At 41.5% G+C, this 18,205-nt stretch overlaps 1 protein-coding gene across 1 annotated transcript; it reads left to right on the top strand.

Moving 5' to 3' along the window:
• Nucleotides 1–523: 523 nt before the first annotated feature.
• LOC130482098 (transmembrane protein 68-like) lies at nucleotides 524–17,984 on the top strand. The gene is made up of 6 exons (XM_056854914.1): nucleotides 524–812; nucleotides 3,284–3,448; nucleotides 9,465–9,658; nucleotides 13,927–13,987; nucleotides 15,129–15,268; nucleotides 17,858–17,984. Exons 1-6 carry the CDS (start codon nucleotides 524–526, stop codon nucleotides 17,960–17,962), a joined length of 954 nt encoding a protein of 317 aa, XP_056710892.1. The 3' UTR covers nucleotides 17,963–17,984.
• Nucleotides 17,985–18,205: the final 221 nt, after the last annotated feature.

The raw sequence follows: 18,205 nt of genomic DNA, 5'->3' as shown, positions 1-18,205 counted from the left end.
TTACTAAAAATTGGTTCTTATTAACCCAAATTTATATTTTTAATAAAAAGAATTCAAAGAATTCTCACGACACCCTCAAGCCCCTGTGCATAGTGATTTCAAAAGTCAAGTGCAAATACTGTGCGTCAAGAGAGCAGCATATCCAGCAGAAACACCCCATGCATAAAAGGCCACAGGGAACCAAATCAGCAACTTTCTGCATTCTCCTGCCCTAGTTTTTTTTAGTCATTCTAAAATGTGAAGGAATATTTGGAAATTGCTTGAATAGATACAAATTTTGCTTCAATTCTTTCCTCCTGGGAAGAACACTACAGCAAGGAGAAGACTGGCCTGGCCCCAGACGTAGTTCAGAAAGGAGCAGTCACAGATCGCTTGCTTCCCTCCCTTTCCTGACATAAAAGCTCTGTTCCAACTTACTGTTACCAAGTTGATGCTGTAGCAAGGAGAAGGTCTATTAATAGTATATTCTCTCTTTTTTCAGGACAGAAGTGAAGCAACTTCATGCGTACTATTCACCTGAAAGATGACGCAAATCACAAATTGTACTTTTGGGCAGGAATTTACAGCTTGCCTGATTCATACTTTGGAAGGCTATCAAAACTGTAGGACATATTCTATGATGCTGTTAGTAACACTGTCAATATTGTTTTATCCCCATTTTTTGGCACTTTTTCTATTCTATTTAAATTTCCTTTTCTATCCCATTTATAAAAAACTGTATAACCTGCCAGAAGATGTTTCTAGAAAAGAATGGGACAGGCCAAAACATTTGCTGGCATCTGCTATGACTATGCTAGGGAAAGTGTTGCATGGTAAGCATTACTTCCTTTATCCTAGTTTGGTTGTTAAAGATTCCATGAAAAGATCTTCTGAGCATGTTTTTAATTGACAAATGCCACCTGCCCAGTTTGCCAACTCCTGCAGATTTGGTGGAGGAACCTAGCCAATTATCTCTCAATCAGCTTATCGTCATCAGTAAATTATATGCAAGCCAACTATAAAATAAGTTATTAGTTATTATAAGTTACTAGGCTGATTCGACTTTGAAAACATTCTAGCGGATGAACATGCTGGATTTAGAGCAGGCCATTCTATGGTATACCAGAGCCTTATTCTTCAGCATCTGGTAAATAATACATCTCATCAAGGGGTAGTCCTCTGATTTTAAGCCAGCATTTGATCTTATCCCATGAGCTAGACTATGGAGAAAATTTGAGGAGTCCAATATAGACAGATGGCTGCTAATTCTTATCTGACACCTATATGAAAACACTTGGCTATGCATTAATTGTAACTGTGCTGAATATCTGTCAGCCTCTGATCTTACTTATAATGGTGTCAAACAGGGCTGTATTCTGGCACCCACCCTATTCAATTTTTATATTAACTCAATGATTAAAAGTTTATCCGACCCCAGCTTTTATCCCCACCCCCACCCCAAATCCGGCTTTTTGACCACTTTCAACCTTACTTTATGCAGATGCTGTGGTATATGCTGAAGGTTCTTGGTCATACTGTGATAATGATTTCTTGACCATTAACTGTAGCAATTCCAAAACTGTTGTATTTACCAGAAGAAGATCTAAGTATAGGTGGATGATTGACAGGAATAGTATTGAGAAGGTGACTTGTTTCAAATACTTAGGTTTGGTTTTTCATTCATCTGGGTCTTGGCACACTTAAATAAGAATGTGGTTGGGAATGCCCAGAGAAGTGTCTGCTTTTTTGGGGGGGGGGGATTTTCTATGCAAGAAGTCAACATGACCCTTCAGCTACCTGTATCTTTGTAGCTAAGATTATTACACAGTTGCTATATGGCTCCAAGTTATGTACATATATCAATTTTAGACCCTTTGAAATCATTCACACTAAATCCCTGAGAGCCATACTTGCAGTCCCCTACTGTGTTCCTAATGCAGTCTAGAAGTCACATCTGTCTTATCCCTTGTGGGGTTTTCAAGGCAAGAGACGTTCAGAGGAAGTTTGCTATTGCCTGCCTCCACTGTTACTTCTTACAGATACCCTTTTTCTTTATCTTTCTCTATCTTTTAAGGAGAATCAAACCAGTTTATAATCTCCTTCCCTTGCTCTCCCCACAACAGCCACCTCGTGAGGTTGGTGAGGCTGAAAGATTTTAAGGAATTTTATTGGAAAAATTATTTTAAGCATACACACTTACAACACGCGAATCACACACCTGAAACACACGAGCCTAAGAAATAAAAGAGAAGGGGGGGTAGACACAAGGATATGAGGTCGTGGAAGGGTGATATTCATCTGTCCAGTAGAATAGTGACGTCCCACTGGTAGCAGTGGTGAAGCAGAAAACAATTGGCGTCTCTCAGAAGGAAACGGGTTTACAGAAGGGGTGCAGTGTTTGAATCCAAAAAAACACACTCACACTTTGAATTATGACAGGGGCAGTAGTTAAAAACGAATCCTGTGGCCGTATGCCAACTGGCAACACAATGGGTTTTGCCAGGGGCAAAAAGTTTAATTACTCCTTGAGTAGTTCTAATATTAAAGTTTGAAAGAGTACGAGGTAATGGTGACAGAGAAGAATACCTTAGTTTGCTTGATTACGTACCGGTAATGACATTAGTATAGAGTTTTAGATATAGGAAAATATCTTAGGATTTTTCCCAGGAAGGGAGGAGTTCTGGTTTACTCTACTCTGCAAATTAAATGGAACTAGAGGGTGAACCTAGATATGCTAAGACACTGGTCAGAGTTCCAAGAATAGCTTCTAATTTCTGATAGGATTAAGGTACTGGCTATCAGTTCGCTAAGTGCCTGCTCGAAGCGCTTCATTAGGTATGAGAGGGAGGTTGATTTACTCCCTATTGTTCCAGCTTCTGCACCTCGAGGCCTGAGGAATGCAAAGTGACTCATTTCTGACTTACAGCATCCAAAGTTTGCCCAGGTCCACCAAGTTGGCTTCCAGAGCCTTGGAAACTTTGGTTCATCTTGGAAGAGCAGTGCCCTGCTATTCCCTATTAGCTCTGGTTCCATATGCCGTCATGACATACCAGGGTGCTGGGACAGATAGGGGGCCAACACCGCATCACGCCCCTGGTATTCCTTGGAGGTCTCCCATCCAAATACTTGCCAGGGTCGACCCTTTTCACTTCAGAAAATAATTTGGAATGTTCTTCCCATCAGATCCACTGTTTTTCTTTGTTTGCCCTCTTTATGCAATCATCTTCTCTTAAGGAATATAGATAATGATGAGATCTGCTACTATATGAAACAGTACTGAAGCTATTATGTTTACCACTGACAGGTTATGAACTCTGTGGAATTGAAAATCTACCAAAAGGCCCAGGACTTATTATCTATTATCATGGAGCCTTGCCTATAGACTATGCCTTTTTTTATTACAAAGTCTACCTCACCACAGGAAGATTCTGCAGCAGTGTGGTAGATAAATTCCTTTATAATTTGCCAAGTAAGAAAATACTCTGAATCTTTTATCGTACTTTTTAAATGAAAATTGCAAACTGGTTTACTGATTTTTACTTCCAATGAAAACATTCTGTTTGTTAATTTCAGAGTAAGCATGTTTATTTATTGTAGCAACTACTAGACTAACAACATTATGAGTCAGCGTTCACTCCTGCAAATAATTAATAGTATCCAAGCAAAGCTGCTGAATTTATATTCAGAGTTCAAGCAACAGAAAGGAGGGAAGTGGGGAGAAGGCCAGCAAGAATCAGTCAAAGAGTAATCAATAAATTCAGAGACACTAAGAATTCCTCCCAGTTGTTCATAGATAGACAGAGCGGCAAAACCCTAATATTCAACATGGCCCTATCTGGCCCTACCCCATGAAATATGGTTTAGTGGTTAGAGTTTTAGATTAGGGTCTGGGAGATCCAGCTTCATATCCCCACTCTGCCATGGAAACTCACTGAATGACCTTAGGCCAGTCACACACTCCCAGCATAATCTATCTCACAGGGTTGTTGTGAGATAAAATGGATGAGAGAAGAGAATGATACAAAATGGGTCCCCATGGGGAAGATAGGTGGGTATAAATGAAGTAAATAAATAATTTGTGTAGTTTTAATTTTTATTTTATTCAATTTATATCCTGCTCTCCCCTGGCAAAGTTGAAGTTGGTGGCAGATAAAAGGTAGGTTGGCTGGTGTAAGGGGAAGGAGAGAAGGAAGCAGGAAAAGGAGAGATGGTATGGGGACTGTCAGGAGAAGGGAAATAGGAAATAGCAGGGGAGATACCTCCCACAAGTTCTTGTAAGTCCCCAGCTTGTCAATATAGCTAATTCTCAACATGGCACCATTTGTGGATACTTAAATCTGGAGATTGGAGCCATGAACAGACACGACAGATCTTTCTACAAATCCCAGGTTTGACGAAAAATCTGAAATCTAAAAAAAACTACACTGAGGGTTAAACAACCCCCCCCCAAAAGAACTAGTACCTGTGCTTTTTAAAAAGGTAGCCCTCTGCCGTGGCCATTGTAGTGGTTGCTAGACCTTCAAGTCTTGATTTCTGTCAAGAAAAGGCAGGGGGAGGGTGCAGGGTCCTTTCCAGGCCTGTTTTGGCCTTTGAGAAAAGACTCCTCAGGTCCAAGCCTGGCACAACCACTGGTAGACCTGACTGCTTTTTATTATTGAACAGCAGCTACCTCACAAAAGCCAATGAGATATAGTGGTTAGAGTTTCAGATAAATCTGGGAGGCTGAGGTTTGAAACCTCACTCTCCAACAGTGCTCACTGGGTGACCTCAGACTAGCACAGACTCTCAACCTAACCTACATCACAGGGTTGTTGCGAAGATAAAATGGAGGAGAGGAGAATTATTTTAGTTGCCTTGGTCCCCCATTGTGGAGAAAGGTAGGGTAAATAGGAAGTAAATAAATAATAAATATAGCTGAAGATAGATAACAGTAGTTTTGTTTGTAATGAGAGATTCCCTCCTGCATCCTATAAGACAGGGGTGGGGAACCTTTTTTCCGCCAAGGGCCATTTGAATATTTATAACATCATTCACAGGCCATACAAAATTATCAACTTAAAAATTAGCCGACCAAGCCCCAAGTAGGCAGCTGCCACAGATGACCCCCCCCGGCGTAGGCAAGCAGGCAGGCATCCAACCGGTGGCGCGCTCACCCACCTGGTGGCACAGGATGGTCTGTTGAACCAGCCGGGCGTAGCCGTCCAGCCGCACACCGAAGTTGCTCCTGCTCTGCATGTTTGGGGACAGATTCTACAGCCGGCTCCTGCTACCTCCACCTGCAGGGGTGAAATGAGGACACACTGGCTAAGAACTCCCACACACACACATGCATTCTGACCCTGCCCCCTCTAACCCCTCCATTGTCGCCACTTCTGCCCCTAGCCCTCTTGTAGTACAGGGAACAGAAAATATACTTTTTATTGCGCAAGATAAAAAAATTATATAGGCATGAAAAAGTTAATCCTACAATCACTCTGAAGAGGGATGCTAAAAGTATAAATTTTCCTAGCATTGCTTAAACATATTATAGTGAGTAATCGTTTTTAAAAAATCAGGTTTCAGCTTTTTCTCACTGCTTTTGGGGATTATAAAAAAAGCCCAAATTACCCAAAAATCTCACCTAGAGATCTCACTTATTCTTCTTCTGAGACTTCCAGGGTACGTCACCATATGTCACTGAGTGCATATTTATATTAAAATATCATCTTTTTCTAAATCTTATCTATTATGATCATGCGGTTATATCTAGATATCTTGTTGTATCTAAATATGAAATAAGCAACATAAGTGCAAATAAGCCTATCAGCAGGTGCATATGAGACACATCAGATATAGCAAAATTAGAAGGTCGATCTCAACTCTTAACCTCTATTAAAAAGCAATTAATCTAATTTTTTTCTGTAACTGTTTCAACTAACTGCCCAAGATAAAGGTAGATATAAGCAACAGAGTTCATTGGCCATTGCAAAGTGTGTGAACTCTCAGTGAATTTGCAAACATAGCAAGAAAAGAGGAGTGGTATCATAGCTACCACCACTACAGGTGGTGGGTGGAAAGGAGAAAAGGAAGCATGGAAAGGAAGCAAGTTGAGGATATGGAGGCTACCAGGAGGAGGAAAAGAAGAAATACTGTGGGGAGGGGGATACAGGGGAAAGCGAGGTGCCCACACAAGTCTTTGCAGGTTCCCCACCATGCAAAGTTTACCCAGAAAGCAGCTGCCAAGAGGCTGGAAAAAGGAAAGCTGAGGACAGGCGGCAGATAAAGGTCAGTTGGTGGTCGGTGGGAGAGAAGGAAGCAGAAAAAGGGAGGAAGCAATGGGATCCCCCATATGACCCTGATCCAAACCAAATATAATAACAGAACAAATCATTTGGCAGGTTGTTACCACACATCTGTAATAATAAAAAGGTCCACATATCCATCTGTTTGTCACTTTGTGTCAGGTATAACTCATCAGAAAATAAAAGTGGGAATCTCAAAATAGGCTGCCATTTTCAGGATGATCATGGTAGTTCCAGGGCCAAAAATGAAAGGAATTGGAATATCCTGGCCCAGGTTATCTCCAGACCCCCACCCCACCCCCATGCTATTTGCAATGCGGTTAAAGTGTTGGACTAGGATCTCGGAGACTCAGGTTCGAATCCTCACTTTGCCATGGAAGTTTGCTGGGTGACCTTGGGCCCATCACATAGTAGAATCATTTAATCATAGAGTTGGAAGGGGCCATACAGGCCATTTAGTCCAACCTCCACTTGATGCCGGATCAGCTTAGGAAGGGGCCATACAGGCCATTTAGTCCAACCTCCACTTGATGCAGGATCAGCTTAGGAAGGGGCCGTGTGTGTGTGTGTAAAGTGCCTTCAAGTCGCAGCCGACTTATGGCGACCCCTTTTGGGGTTTTCAAGGCAAGAGACTAACAGAGGTGGTTTGCCAGTGCCTTCCTCTGCACAGCAACCCTGGTATTCCTTGGTGGTCTCCCATCCAAATACTAACCAGGGCCGACCCTGCTTAGCTTCTGAGATCTGACGAGATCAGGCTCACCTGGGCCATCCAGGTTAGGGCGGAAGGGGCCATACAGGCCATTTAGTCCAACCTCCACTTAATGCAGGATCAGCTTAGGGTAGGGGTGTCAAACATAAGGCCCACAGGCCAGATCCAGCCCCTTGAGAGCTCTTATCCAGCCCGCAAGCCAGCAGAGGCAGCCACCCCCCTCCCCACTCCCAATCTGGGCTGGCGAGCCCGCTGCAAGCTTGCCAGCTGTGGCAGCCAATTCCTCCCTCCACTCCTGACTGGGCTGGCATGGCCCAGCCTGACCAAGTGATATTTATGTCATATCCGGCCCTCATAACAAATGAGTTCGACACCCCTGGCCTAGGGCATCCCTGACAAGTGTTCGTTAAGCCTCTTCTTAAAGACGGCCAGTGAGGGATAGTTCGCCACCTCCCTAGGTAGCTGATTCCCCTGTTGAACAACTCTTATTGTAACAAAAACATTCCTAATATCCAGCTGGTACCTTTCTGCCCACAATTTAAACCCATTATAGCGAGTCCTCTCCTCTGCTGCTAGCAGGAACAGCTCCAGGCCCTTTTCTAAATGACAGCCCTTCAAATACTTAAAGACAGAAATCATGTCCCCCCCCCCTCAGCCTCCTCTTCTCCAGACTATATATTCCCAAATACTCTCAGCCTAATTTAGCTCAGTGGGTTGTTGTGAGGATAAAATGCAGAAGAGGTGAATGATGTAAGCTGCTTTGAGTCCCTCTTGGGGAGAAAGGTGGGATATAAATAAAGTAAATGAATAAATAAGTTCTGACTTCTGTTCCTCATTTGTTACCACTGAGGCAGATTAACATTTATTATTACGCATGTAAAGGATGGGGGGGAGAGACATCCTTTTACTACTTTAATAGATTATAGGGAAATATAGACTCCCCCCATCTGTTCATAATATTAACAAAGGTTTGCTGCTATACTGCTATTAAATACCTTCTCTTTACTGTCCTCTGCCTTCCATGAGTCCCTAGTGGCTGCAGTCAGAACTGAATTAGAAAAAGAGGTATTAATGCAAGGGTGGGGAACATCAGGCCCGGGGGCCGTTTAAGGCCTGCAAAACCATTTGTTTTGGCCCTTCGTGGGTCTTGGCAGATCTCTAGCTCAGAAGGATCTAAGACTGGCAACCTGCCCCCTCCCGCGGATGAATCCAGTTGATAAACAATCTATAGAGCAATTCCATGAGAAATGGCTATCATGGCATACTTATATGTCTCTAAATGTTTAGACTTAGCTTTATTTCTTTTTAGATGAGTAGATGAGTAGATGTTCTTTATATCTAAGATTATACTTGACTTACTTATATAATGAGTAATTTTTAGAGAAATGGTAGCCACTGTATATTTACTGTGTTACTCTTTTTTACATTAGCGGCTGCCTTTCATGTTTAAGAATACACTCGATCTGTTTGATTTTTTATAATCTTTTAATTGAATAAGACTATGACGAAAGCTAGTATATCGAACTAATTGTAATAAGTATAAAATTTGTTTTATGAATGTATAATACCGATCAAAGATAACACCTCCTATTGCAGACGGAAGTGAATTTTTCCCTCCTCCCTTTTTTCCTTTTGTACCCTATACAAATATAATAAAAGTATTACAAAAAAAAATAAAATAATGATACATATGGTCCCAAAGGCCAGGATACATATTAGAAAAGATCCCTAAGAAAAGGCAATAACCAAATCCCACGCATAAAAAAAATAAGACTTATAGAATCATAGAGTTGGAAGAAACCACCAAGGTCATCTAGTCCAACCCCTGCACAATGCAGGAAATTCACAACTACCTCTCCCCCAACACACACACACACACTTCAAATGACCCTACTCCATGCCCAGAAGATGGAGAAAAAACCCTCCAGGATCCCCGGGCCATCTGGCCTGGAGGAAAATTGCTTCCTGCCCCCAAGTGGCAATCAGCGTTACCTTGGGCATGTAAGAAAGGGCTACAGCCTACCAGAGTAAATGCAGATGGCGCCTTCAAAAACCATTTGTATATCAAATGAAACAAAAATGAATAGATTTGTAAAAGAAACAAATGGAAAACACTGCACAACCCTATGCAGAACATCATTGAAAGGATAAGGAGATTTGAAGAGGTCAGACTTACATTCAAGGGGAGGTGGGTGCTTAAACCAAACCCTTTGTGACAGCTCCCTGGAGTACTTTACCTTCTATGACTCAAGATTGGGGGGGGGGGGATGAAGAAAACCCTGTCAGAGAAGCGGGGAACTAATGGAGAGGAAAATGGTATAATGCACATACTGATACTTTCCTGCAAAGGCCTCACCAATCCATTAAAACTAAAGGGAGGGGGGAAGTGTGCACACAATGCATTCTACCTATTTCATACATCTTTCTTTAAACGTAAAGGTACAATAAATGCCCAATAATTATTTGCCATTTTTCTCTTGGTCCCATGTTTGCAGGTGCAAAATTGTTTCAAAGGATCTGTGGTGGTGTTTGTAAGACAAAGCAAGAATGTGTTGAAATGCTAAAGAAAGGCCATCTGGTATCTATTGCACCAGGTGGAGCTCGGGAGCAAAACTATGGAGATAACACATATAAACTTATCTGGAAGAACCGTAAAGGGTTTGCTCAAGTAGCCATTGATGCAAAAGCGGTGAGTGATTACTTCCATGACCATCACTTTGTCCCTTTTTGTATTGTAAACTGGCTAGATATCATTATATATCACACCACATGGACTAGATTTGGTCTAATTTACCTAAGAAGCAATCTAATTCATATTTATACTTAATCATGAAAATCTAATGTAAATGAATCATAATTTCCCCCCTAATCATCATATAGGCCTTTTATACATTGTTTCTTTCCTCTGGATCTGCTGCTCTCTAACTGCACAGTATTTGCAGTCATAATCTCAGAATACTATGCACAGGGGCTTCCCCCCATCAAAGAAATCCCAGGAGTACTTTGTGATCAATTATGCATCCCCAGTGAAAATGCAGAGCTTCTGAGTCCCTCCTCCCTGAAAATGCTGCTTTGTAATTAGCTGAAGTGCATTTTTTTAAAATGCATTACCAGCCGTTGCTAGCCTCGCAGCAGGATTCTTTCATTTTAACTGAACTAAGTGGCCATTTTGCAGCAAAAACACACCTCCCCCCTCCAACCAATTTGTTTCTGGCTATCTCAATGCAGGGGTCATAAGAACATAAAAACACTCACGTGATCATTTCTATTTCATCATTCCATCAGTAATCTTGCACTGCCAAACAGGAAAAAAGACTTTCATGCCTAAAAGAGGACACACATAAAGGAAGGGCGGGAAATCAGCCCAGCTGTGTTCAACCACCAAGGTCTGAGAACACTCAGTGTGAAACTGACCGAGAGGGGGGAATCAGCCCAGCTCTGTTGGATCCCCAAGGACTGAGAACACTCTCTGTGAAACTGACCAAGAGATGGGGGGTCAGCCTAGCTCTGTTCAAGCCCTGAGATCTGAGAACACTCGCTGTGAAACTGACCAAGAGGAGGACGGGGGGGGGGGGAATTAGCCTGGCTCTGTTGATCCCCAAGGTTTAAGAACACTTGCTGTGAAACTGACCAGAGGGGGAGGGTGGGAAATCAGAGAAGGGATGTGGGTAGATAAACCTGAAGTAAAACTATGCACAGGACCAGCTTTCGATTTGGGATCAAGGCAGACTTTATATTTGTGGCAAAACACATCTTTAAAATGCAGGGGAAATGTGGGGGGACAGCAAAGTGACTACTGAAGGTCTGAAAAATCATGCATAATTCCAACGAAGCCCTGAAGTAGTCCAGTGGTGATTGCGACACAAACTATCCATGCAAAAAAGGCCATAGTCTAAAAAGACATTTTAGAGTGTCCTGGTATCCATATCAAACATAAATATGTGGAAGATTTAAAAAATGCTTTCAGTTAAGCATTGTTAGTTCCAAACTGCATATCCATGAATGGGTTCAGAAGAGTATTGCCATTTGTAAACCCAATTCAGGACACACGTGACTACATGGCAAGCTGCAATGTGTACAATGTGGTTAGGCATATTTTGCCACATTCCAGTTTTACTATTTTACAGATGCTCGGGAAGATGTTAGATGCTCCTCACAATGATAATGACAGAGAAAGGCGGAGACCCAGGTATACAGCTGCCAACTCTTTCCTGCCTCTGACAAGTACACAAGATTGATCTCAAACTTCTCTGGGAGGCATCCATTTTGTGTGAAGCAGTGCCTTGCTCTTATGTCAGTGTCAAGTCCCCATGCCTGTAATAACACGCGTAAATGGAGGACGGATCTGGCTACTCATACATATGGCAGACCAGGAGGGACAATACTACAGGAAGTTAGCACAACATCCTGATATCTCTCTGGATCTGATGCTGGGGCTCTTTAGAGTCTTCTTACCCAGTTCCCATGGGTTCAGGGCCAGGGAATACACCGGTTCCCCATTGTCTTCAGTACAAAAATCGCCATGCAGCTTTTCTTGAGTTCAGGGGCTGAATGAGGCAATCAACCTCAATTGTTTTCAGAACAGAACGGCAATACAATTCTTACTATGTAAATCATTTTCTTTCTGTCAGGTCAGTCAGCAATGGTATTAACTACAAGTATGCATCAGACTGCAGTAGTCAGCAGTACAATACAGAATAAGAATTATGGTGAAATCCTAGACATGTCCTACTTTAACGAGTTGCATTTTAATTACTTATGACAAGACTGAGCCTTTCTTCCTGTTTGTCTAAACTATGTTGCTATTTAATTTTTATGAATAAATAAGATCACTATTAAGTATGATATCAAGTTTTATTCAGTGTACCTATAGTTTAATTAAGACTTAAAACTGTAATTAAAGTTTATTAAGTTAATAAACAGTGTACCTACCTATATAGTTTAAGTTTAAGAAATTTGGCTCTCAAAAGAAATCTCAATCGTTGTACTGTTGATATTTATCTCTTTTGACTAATGAGTTTGCCGACCCCTGCATTAGTCAAAAGAGCCAAATATTAACAGTTATACTGCGGATGTTATACTGATCGCTCCGGACTGACTGAGGAGACCCTGGTATGCGTCAGCCACGTCAACCCAGCCACGTCAACCCAGAGGCCCTGGCACCTTCCGATTCTTCTGGATATGTTACAGCAAGGACCGATCCATCATCCCAATCCCAGTTGGTTCAGTTTAACCGCATGGGCATTGAGAGGCAGCGACTAGAATCACTAGGCTTGAACGGTGAGGTCATATCTACCGTAATGGAGGCAAGGAAACCATCCACCAGGAGAATCTATGATTACACCTGGAAGGCCTTTGCCCGTTGGTGCTGTCGAAAAACCATCAATCCTTTAGCCATTGACCTCCCGAGCCTACTGGCATTCCTCCAGGATGGGGTCAAATAAAAGCTCAGACAAGCCACCTTACGTAAGCAGGTGGCAGCCATATCCACAGTGATTTCCTCACTAGAGGGATTTCCATTATCAGGACACCCACAAGTTAAGGCCTTCCTTAAGGGTGTGACACAGTCTAACCCACCGGTTATACATAGATTTCCAACCTGGAGCCTTAACGTAGTCCTGTCAGCCCTGACCAGACCACCCTTCCAGCCCCTATGGGAGGTGCCCCTCCGCTTCCTAAGCATGAAAGCTGTCTTCCTCACTGCCATCACCTCGGCCAGGTTTTCTGAAATTGGGGCATTATCCGGTCGAAAAGAATTATGTATATTCCATAAGGAAAAGATGGTACTGCACCCAGACCCCACATTCATCCCTAAGGTGAATTCAACTTTCCACCGTAAACAAGAGATCCATCTCCCTACCTTTTCCGCGAATCCAATCACTGCAAAACAAAAGGAATGGCACTCCCTAGATGTACGTAGGGCAATCAGTACCTACATCAACAGCACCGAACCAATCAGAAAACCTGAGTCTCTATTTGTGTCCATTTCAGCCCCTAATCAGGGACTACGTATGTCCAGACCATCCATTAGTCGTTCTGTCAAGCAGTGCATCACCGAGGCTTATAAGGCTTCAAAATTACCAATCCCAACAGGCATAACTGCCCACTCCGTAAGAAGTGCTGCATCCACAGCAGCCTTCAATAACCAGGCCTCAGTAGACGAAATATGCAAAGCGGCCACCTGGTCCACCATTTCAACCTTCGTGAGACACTACCAAATTGACACGCTTGCCACTGCGGATGCATCCTTCAGTAGAAGGGTGCTACAGCACGTTACCACAGATTAAATATTCCCACCCGTATATTAGCTCCTGGACATCCCAAGCTGCAAGATGCCCTTACCCTCAGAGCAGGATTGGAGCCTTGTATACTCACCAAGAAGGTTCCTTCCGCTCTGAGGAAGAAGGGCATCTTGGGCCACCCAAAAATTTTAAATCAGAGGAGTACATGGGTTTTACACACAATAACATAGCAATCCAATTCTCAGCAAGTTTGTTCTTGCCTACTACTTCTGACAGTTATATTCATACTGTTATACTTATTCCAAGTTTCACCTTCGGGTCCTTACATGTTATTTGAAGTTTTTTCTCAAATTATGAGTATATATGTCTATGTTTTTTATCCTGTCTTGAGTAGCTAGCTAGTGGAAAACTGGAAGCTGGGGCCATTCCCGCCCTGGGAGACAGGAAGTTAAAGATTTTTAGTCCTGCCTCCCCGAGCAACCAATGGGAATAACCCGAGCTGCAAGATGCCCTTCTTCCTCAGAGCGGAAGGAACCTTCTCAGTGAGTATACAAGGCTCCATTCTCAGTGGCTGAGCAAACAATTTGTTAACAAGTTTGTAGAGTATTTCTTATTAAGGGCTCCCTTTCAAACATGCCAACATCATATTTCACTAATCTACACAACGTGAAATACAATTAAGTCTTCATAATTTCATTTATTTCCATTTTTTTAGCCAATCATACCTATGTTTACACAAAATATCCGGGACGGATACAGATCATATGGAAATATATGTAAGTTATATGTCATATATACTAAATAATCGTGTTATGTAGGCTGCAGTCTGTGCAGACTTAATTGTAGATACTCTCTATTTAATTCAGTGGGACTTTTTCACAAAAAAACATATTATAGGGTTGCCAAGCACTTGCCGGCAACTGGAAAGAGTCTGGGGGGTGCATGGGGAAGATGCCATTGGTGACGGCATGATGTCATTCCCAGGGGAAACCATAGAATTTTCAGTGATTTCTAGAGAGGACTAATGTCACTTCTGGGTTTTTCCCGGAACTGACATGACACTGTTGCCAATGTCTTTTTTATCCCATTATTTTTCTCCAACCGGAGCTGGGGACAGGGGATTACCCGCCCCCAGCAGGAAACTAGCAGCCCTGTATGTGGTAATTAAGATCAGTTTTGCATTGAGATGTCCTGTTAGATTATACCAGCTAAATGTTCTGTTAGATTTATGCAGACTTTCCAGAAACGTTTTCTATAACTCATTTGTTATTATTAAATAGAAAATTCTAAACTAATCTTTGCCAAAACATTTTACCCACCGATATTTAGGGGAAGTTTTATGCTATGGTCTTCAGAAATAAGCTTGTTAAGAATGACTGGCAGGGCATGGTTCAATACAATATTGTTTGTTTGTTTGTTTAGATATTTATGCCCTACTTTTCTCCTCACTGGGGACTCAAAGTAGCTTTGAAAGTTGTTCTCCGCTTCATTTTATCCTCACAAATGACCTTGTAAAATAGGTTAGATGGAGAGAGGCTGACCCAAGGTCACCCAGCAAACATCCATAGGAGATTAGGAATTCAGAACTGGTTTTCCCAGAACCTAGTCTGACACTAATAAAGACATGATGTGTTGGTAATACATATTAATCTACTCAGGGTGCTTATATGCACCTCAAACCTCAGATATGCATCTGGTAGCTTGCTGCTCTTGTGTCTCCATTTTAAAATGTTCATTATTCAGCTGGAGGTGAAAGAAGCAAGCTGCCAGATTCCTATGGTATATCTGTTGGCTCCTTGCAAATATTTCATTCCAAGGCCTCAGACAATTTTTTGTTTAAATGAATGTTTCAATGTTATTTCAATGTTATTAAATATATCAATGTTATTTCAATCTTATCTTGATTTCATAATACAGGGCCAATGAGATGGCTTTATGAACGAATACGATTTGTTTTCTTTCCAACGTATGGGTTCATTCCAGTCAAACTTCGTACCCATATTGGAGAACCCATTCCTTATGATCCAAGTATAACTGCTGAAGAACTGGTTGAAAAAGTAAGTATTTCAATACTAAAGGCTGATGCAACCATCAAATTCATTGTCAATCCCTTACAGTTTTCTTATATTTTATACTGCTTTGCATTGGTAATTCTGGATAGGAATGTATTTGTGTCATGATTATTTGCTTCCATACCCAAGCAATTAGGTTTAAGGATTTAGGAGCAGCCAGCTGTCAGTCCACTGGGGCTAGAGTCAAGTAGAAGGAGCCAGGCAAGCAAGGTTTCGCAACATGAATGGCACCCAGAAGTCAGAAGGACCAGGATAAGTAATAAAGTGGGCAGATGGCAAGTATCCAAAAGACAAGGTGATCTTTGCCACATATACAGCTTGTTCAGATTGTTGAGCAGGCTCTGAGACTGGGACCTTATAATGCCTAATAATACACGTATTAGTCCTTGCGGTCAGCTGAACAAGTGCTTAAAAAGATGACAGGGCTGGTAGAGAAGACTAGGTGATGCCCTCAAAGCTCAGAGCTCATTCTGCAAGGGTAGTGCCATTTTTAGATTTTTAAAAAAATAGATAAATTAATTTTAATTACCTCAAATATAAAGAAATACAAAATATAACTCAATGTAACAGTAATGGTGGCAAGTCTACAGATAAGGATCTAGAAAAGGTTTCCAAATATCTAAAATCATGTCCATGCCCAGTTGTCATCTAGTTGCCATACATTCAAACATTGATAAGGCTGTAAGGTTCTCAATCCTCTGGATTACTGGTGGTGGCCATTTATCTTTCTGATGTCATAATATGAGTCTTTTAACAATAATAAGGGCATGGAGGGTCTATTTTCATTGACCATCAGTTAGTCTCCAGGAAACAGGCAATAATTTAAAAATACATAAGCATCCTCAAATACCAATGCATATTCTAATACAAATTTTATATGAGTGATTAGTTCTTCCCCAAAAGACCAAATAACTGTCCAGGCCGAAATCATATGTCTAAGTTTTGTGTCTTGTAAGTTACAGCACCAATAATTAGACACCGTACTAAAAAGGCATTGCGGTGTCCAGTATGTCCTAAATATAATTTGGTTAGCATTGTGTTTTATATATTTTATATGTATTTATATTTTAATTTGTTACTTTGTAAGCCACTTTGAACACTGGATGAATGTGGTATATACTGAAATGTGGATGGGAAGAATTATGGATATAGCTGGAATAAAGGGCCCTTTTCAGATGTTACATCCACATATATTGGGAGGCCGCCAATTGCATGTAAATCCTTCCAATACAAACATTCACCATCTTGTCTGAGCAGGAGGAAACACGTGTATTTTGCATGCCCATACAGATTTGGTTCAATACACATTCTGGTTCACACATACCAAAGCTATACACACATGCAAAATAGGACAACATGGTCACCATATCAGGAGCATCATGGGTAGTACATACTACCAATATGAGCACTGCTGGGCACCCATTATATTTGTATGTAGTGTGTGAAATCCTGCTGTTGAGGCCTAGTTTTTAGGATCTCAGGATGCCAGAATAAGGTTGGTTGTGCCTCATTCCCTTTCCTCAAATCATTGTAGGACTACATGACATTTTGCCCATGAGGCTTCCCTAACCCTTGCTTCTTCTCCTTAGAAAGCCTGATCTCATTAATTCTGGTTTTTTTCCACTGGGGGAATTTAGAGAAGTGTGGATTTTTACCCACATGTTGTAAGCTTTTCAGTGCTAAAGGTTAGTGCTCCCATCAAGTTCCCTGTCAGTCACTCCCAATATAGAGAAGATGAGGATCCACAAAGACTCATGAGAGGACAGAAGCACACCCAACAATGCAGAGTTTCTCCTTGCTTTTGTAATGCAAGATACAGAGCTGGGACTAGATTAGTGGGTTCCTAAGGACTAAATTTTGACAAACCAGTGCTATAGTGCAATTTCCTTACAAGGCTGACTTCTAGGATTTGGACTAGGTGAGTAGTAAGTTACTCATACACAACTCACACCCTCCAGGATACTATTAAGTGCCCAATTGTTCGAAAAAGTCTGTGCCTGAAGGTCAAAGGACACACTCAATCTTTATCCCGTGATTTTTTTTTTTGTATGGGCATGGGGAAGTGTGATATTTTTTCTCAGGAATTATTTGGAATGGGCATTACATACAATAGAAATATAAAGCAGTACATACAATAGAAATATAAAGCAGTAAAGTACATACAATAGAAATATAAAGTGGTTTTTCCCAAGCGGAAAAACCACATCCAAGCTCAATACACCAGTGCATGATCCTTTTTTAAAAAAATTGGTGCATTTTTAGCGATAAATCACGAATGCAATTAATATCAAAACAAATAATATATTCCGAGAGAAAGTTCTTGCTCTCCACCTCCACCTCCACCCCCAACCCCCAATCAGGAGGTCAATTTTCTGAATGGAATGGCAGAGGGGGGAGATTGAGGAGCCTTATCCTTTTGTTGTCTTCTTTTCGGTGTAAGGGGAGAGCTTGAGAACCCACCTGTGCTTGTGAAGGAAAAGGTACAGTGCATTTTATGGCAAGGCCTTGACTGATTCTAAGCATATCCTACATGTCTGAAAATTGAGGCATATGTTTTCCCCCCTTTTCCAACAGACGAAAATGGCAATAGAAGCCTTACGGGACAAACACCAGAAAATACCAGGAAGCATAGCAAGAGCTCTTTGGGAGCGCTTTGAGAAGCATCACAAAGATAAATAGTGTAAATATGAACTACACCGATATATTCGTTATGTGATGATATGGGAACTTAAAATAAAAATGAAATTGTTGTCTTGCATATCTTAAACTAAGCTTAAGCATCATTCCCAGCACTCCCACTCCAATCTCAGTGCTTTCATAGAGCCTCTGTTAGATGGTCTAAATTCAACCTCCCCTCTTGGTGTTTCCTACTTAACCCACCTCATCTATTTCATCTTTCCCTTGCCTTTTCTTATATTAGAC

This window comes from Euleptes europaea, chromosome 8 (genome assembly GCF_029931775.1).
Source record: "Euleptes europaea isolate rEulEur1 chromosome 8, rEulEur1.hap1, whole genome shotgun sequence".
Taxonomy (NCBI): Eukaryota; Metazoa; Chordata; class Lepidosauria; order Squamata; family Sphaerodactylidae; genus Euleptes; species Euleptes europaea.
The sequence above is the reverse complement of the archived record's forward strand: the minus strand, read 5'-3'. Positions and strand labels throughout refer to the sequence as shown.

Bases quoted from the DNA above. Each gene is read 5' to 3' on its own strand.
- LOC130482098 (XM_056854914.1), top strand. From the start codon at position 524: ATGACGCAAATCACAAATTGTACTTTTGGGCAGGAATTTACAGCTTGC. The intron at 9,659-13,926 runs GTGAGTGATTAC...CCATTTTTTTAG, and splicing joins TAGCCATTGATGCAAAAGCG to CCAATCATACCTATGTTTAC. The intron at 15,269-17,857 runs GTAAGTATTTCA...CTTTTCCAACAG, and splicing joins CTGAAGAACTGGTTGAAAAA to ACGAAAATGGCAATAGAAGC.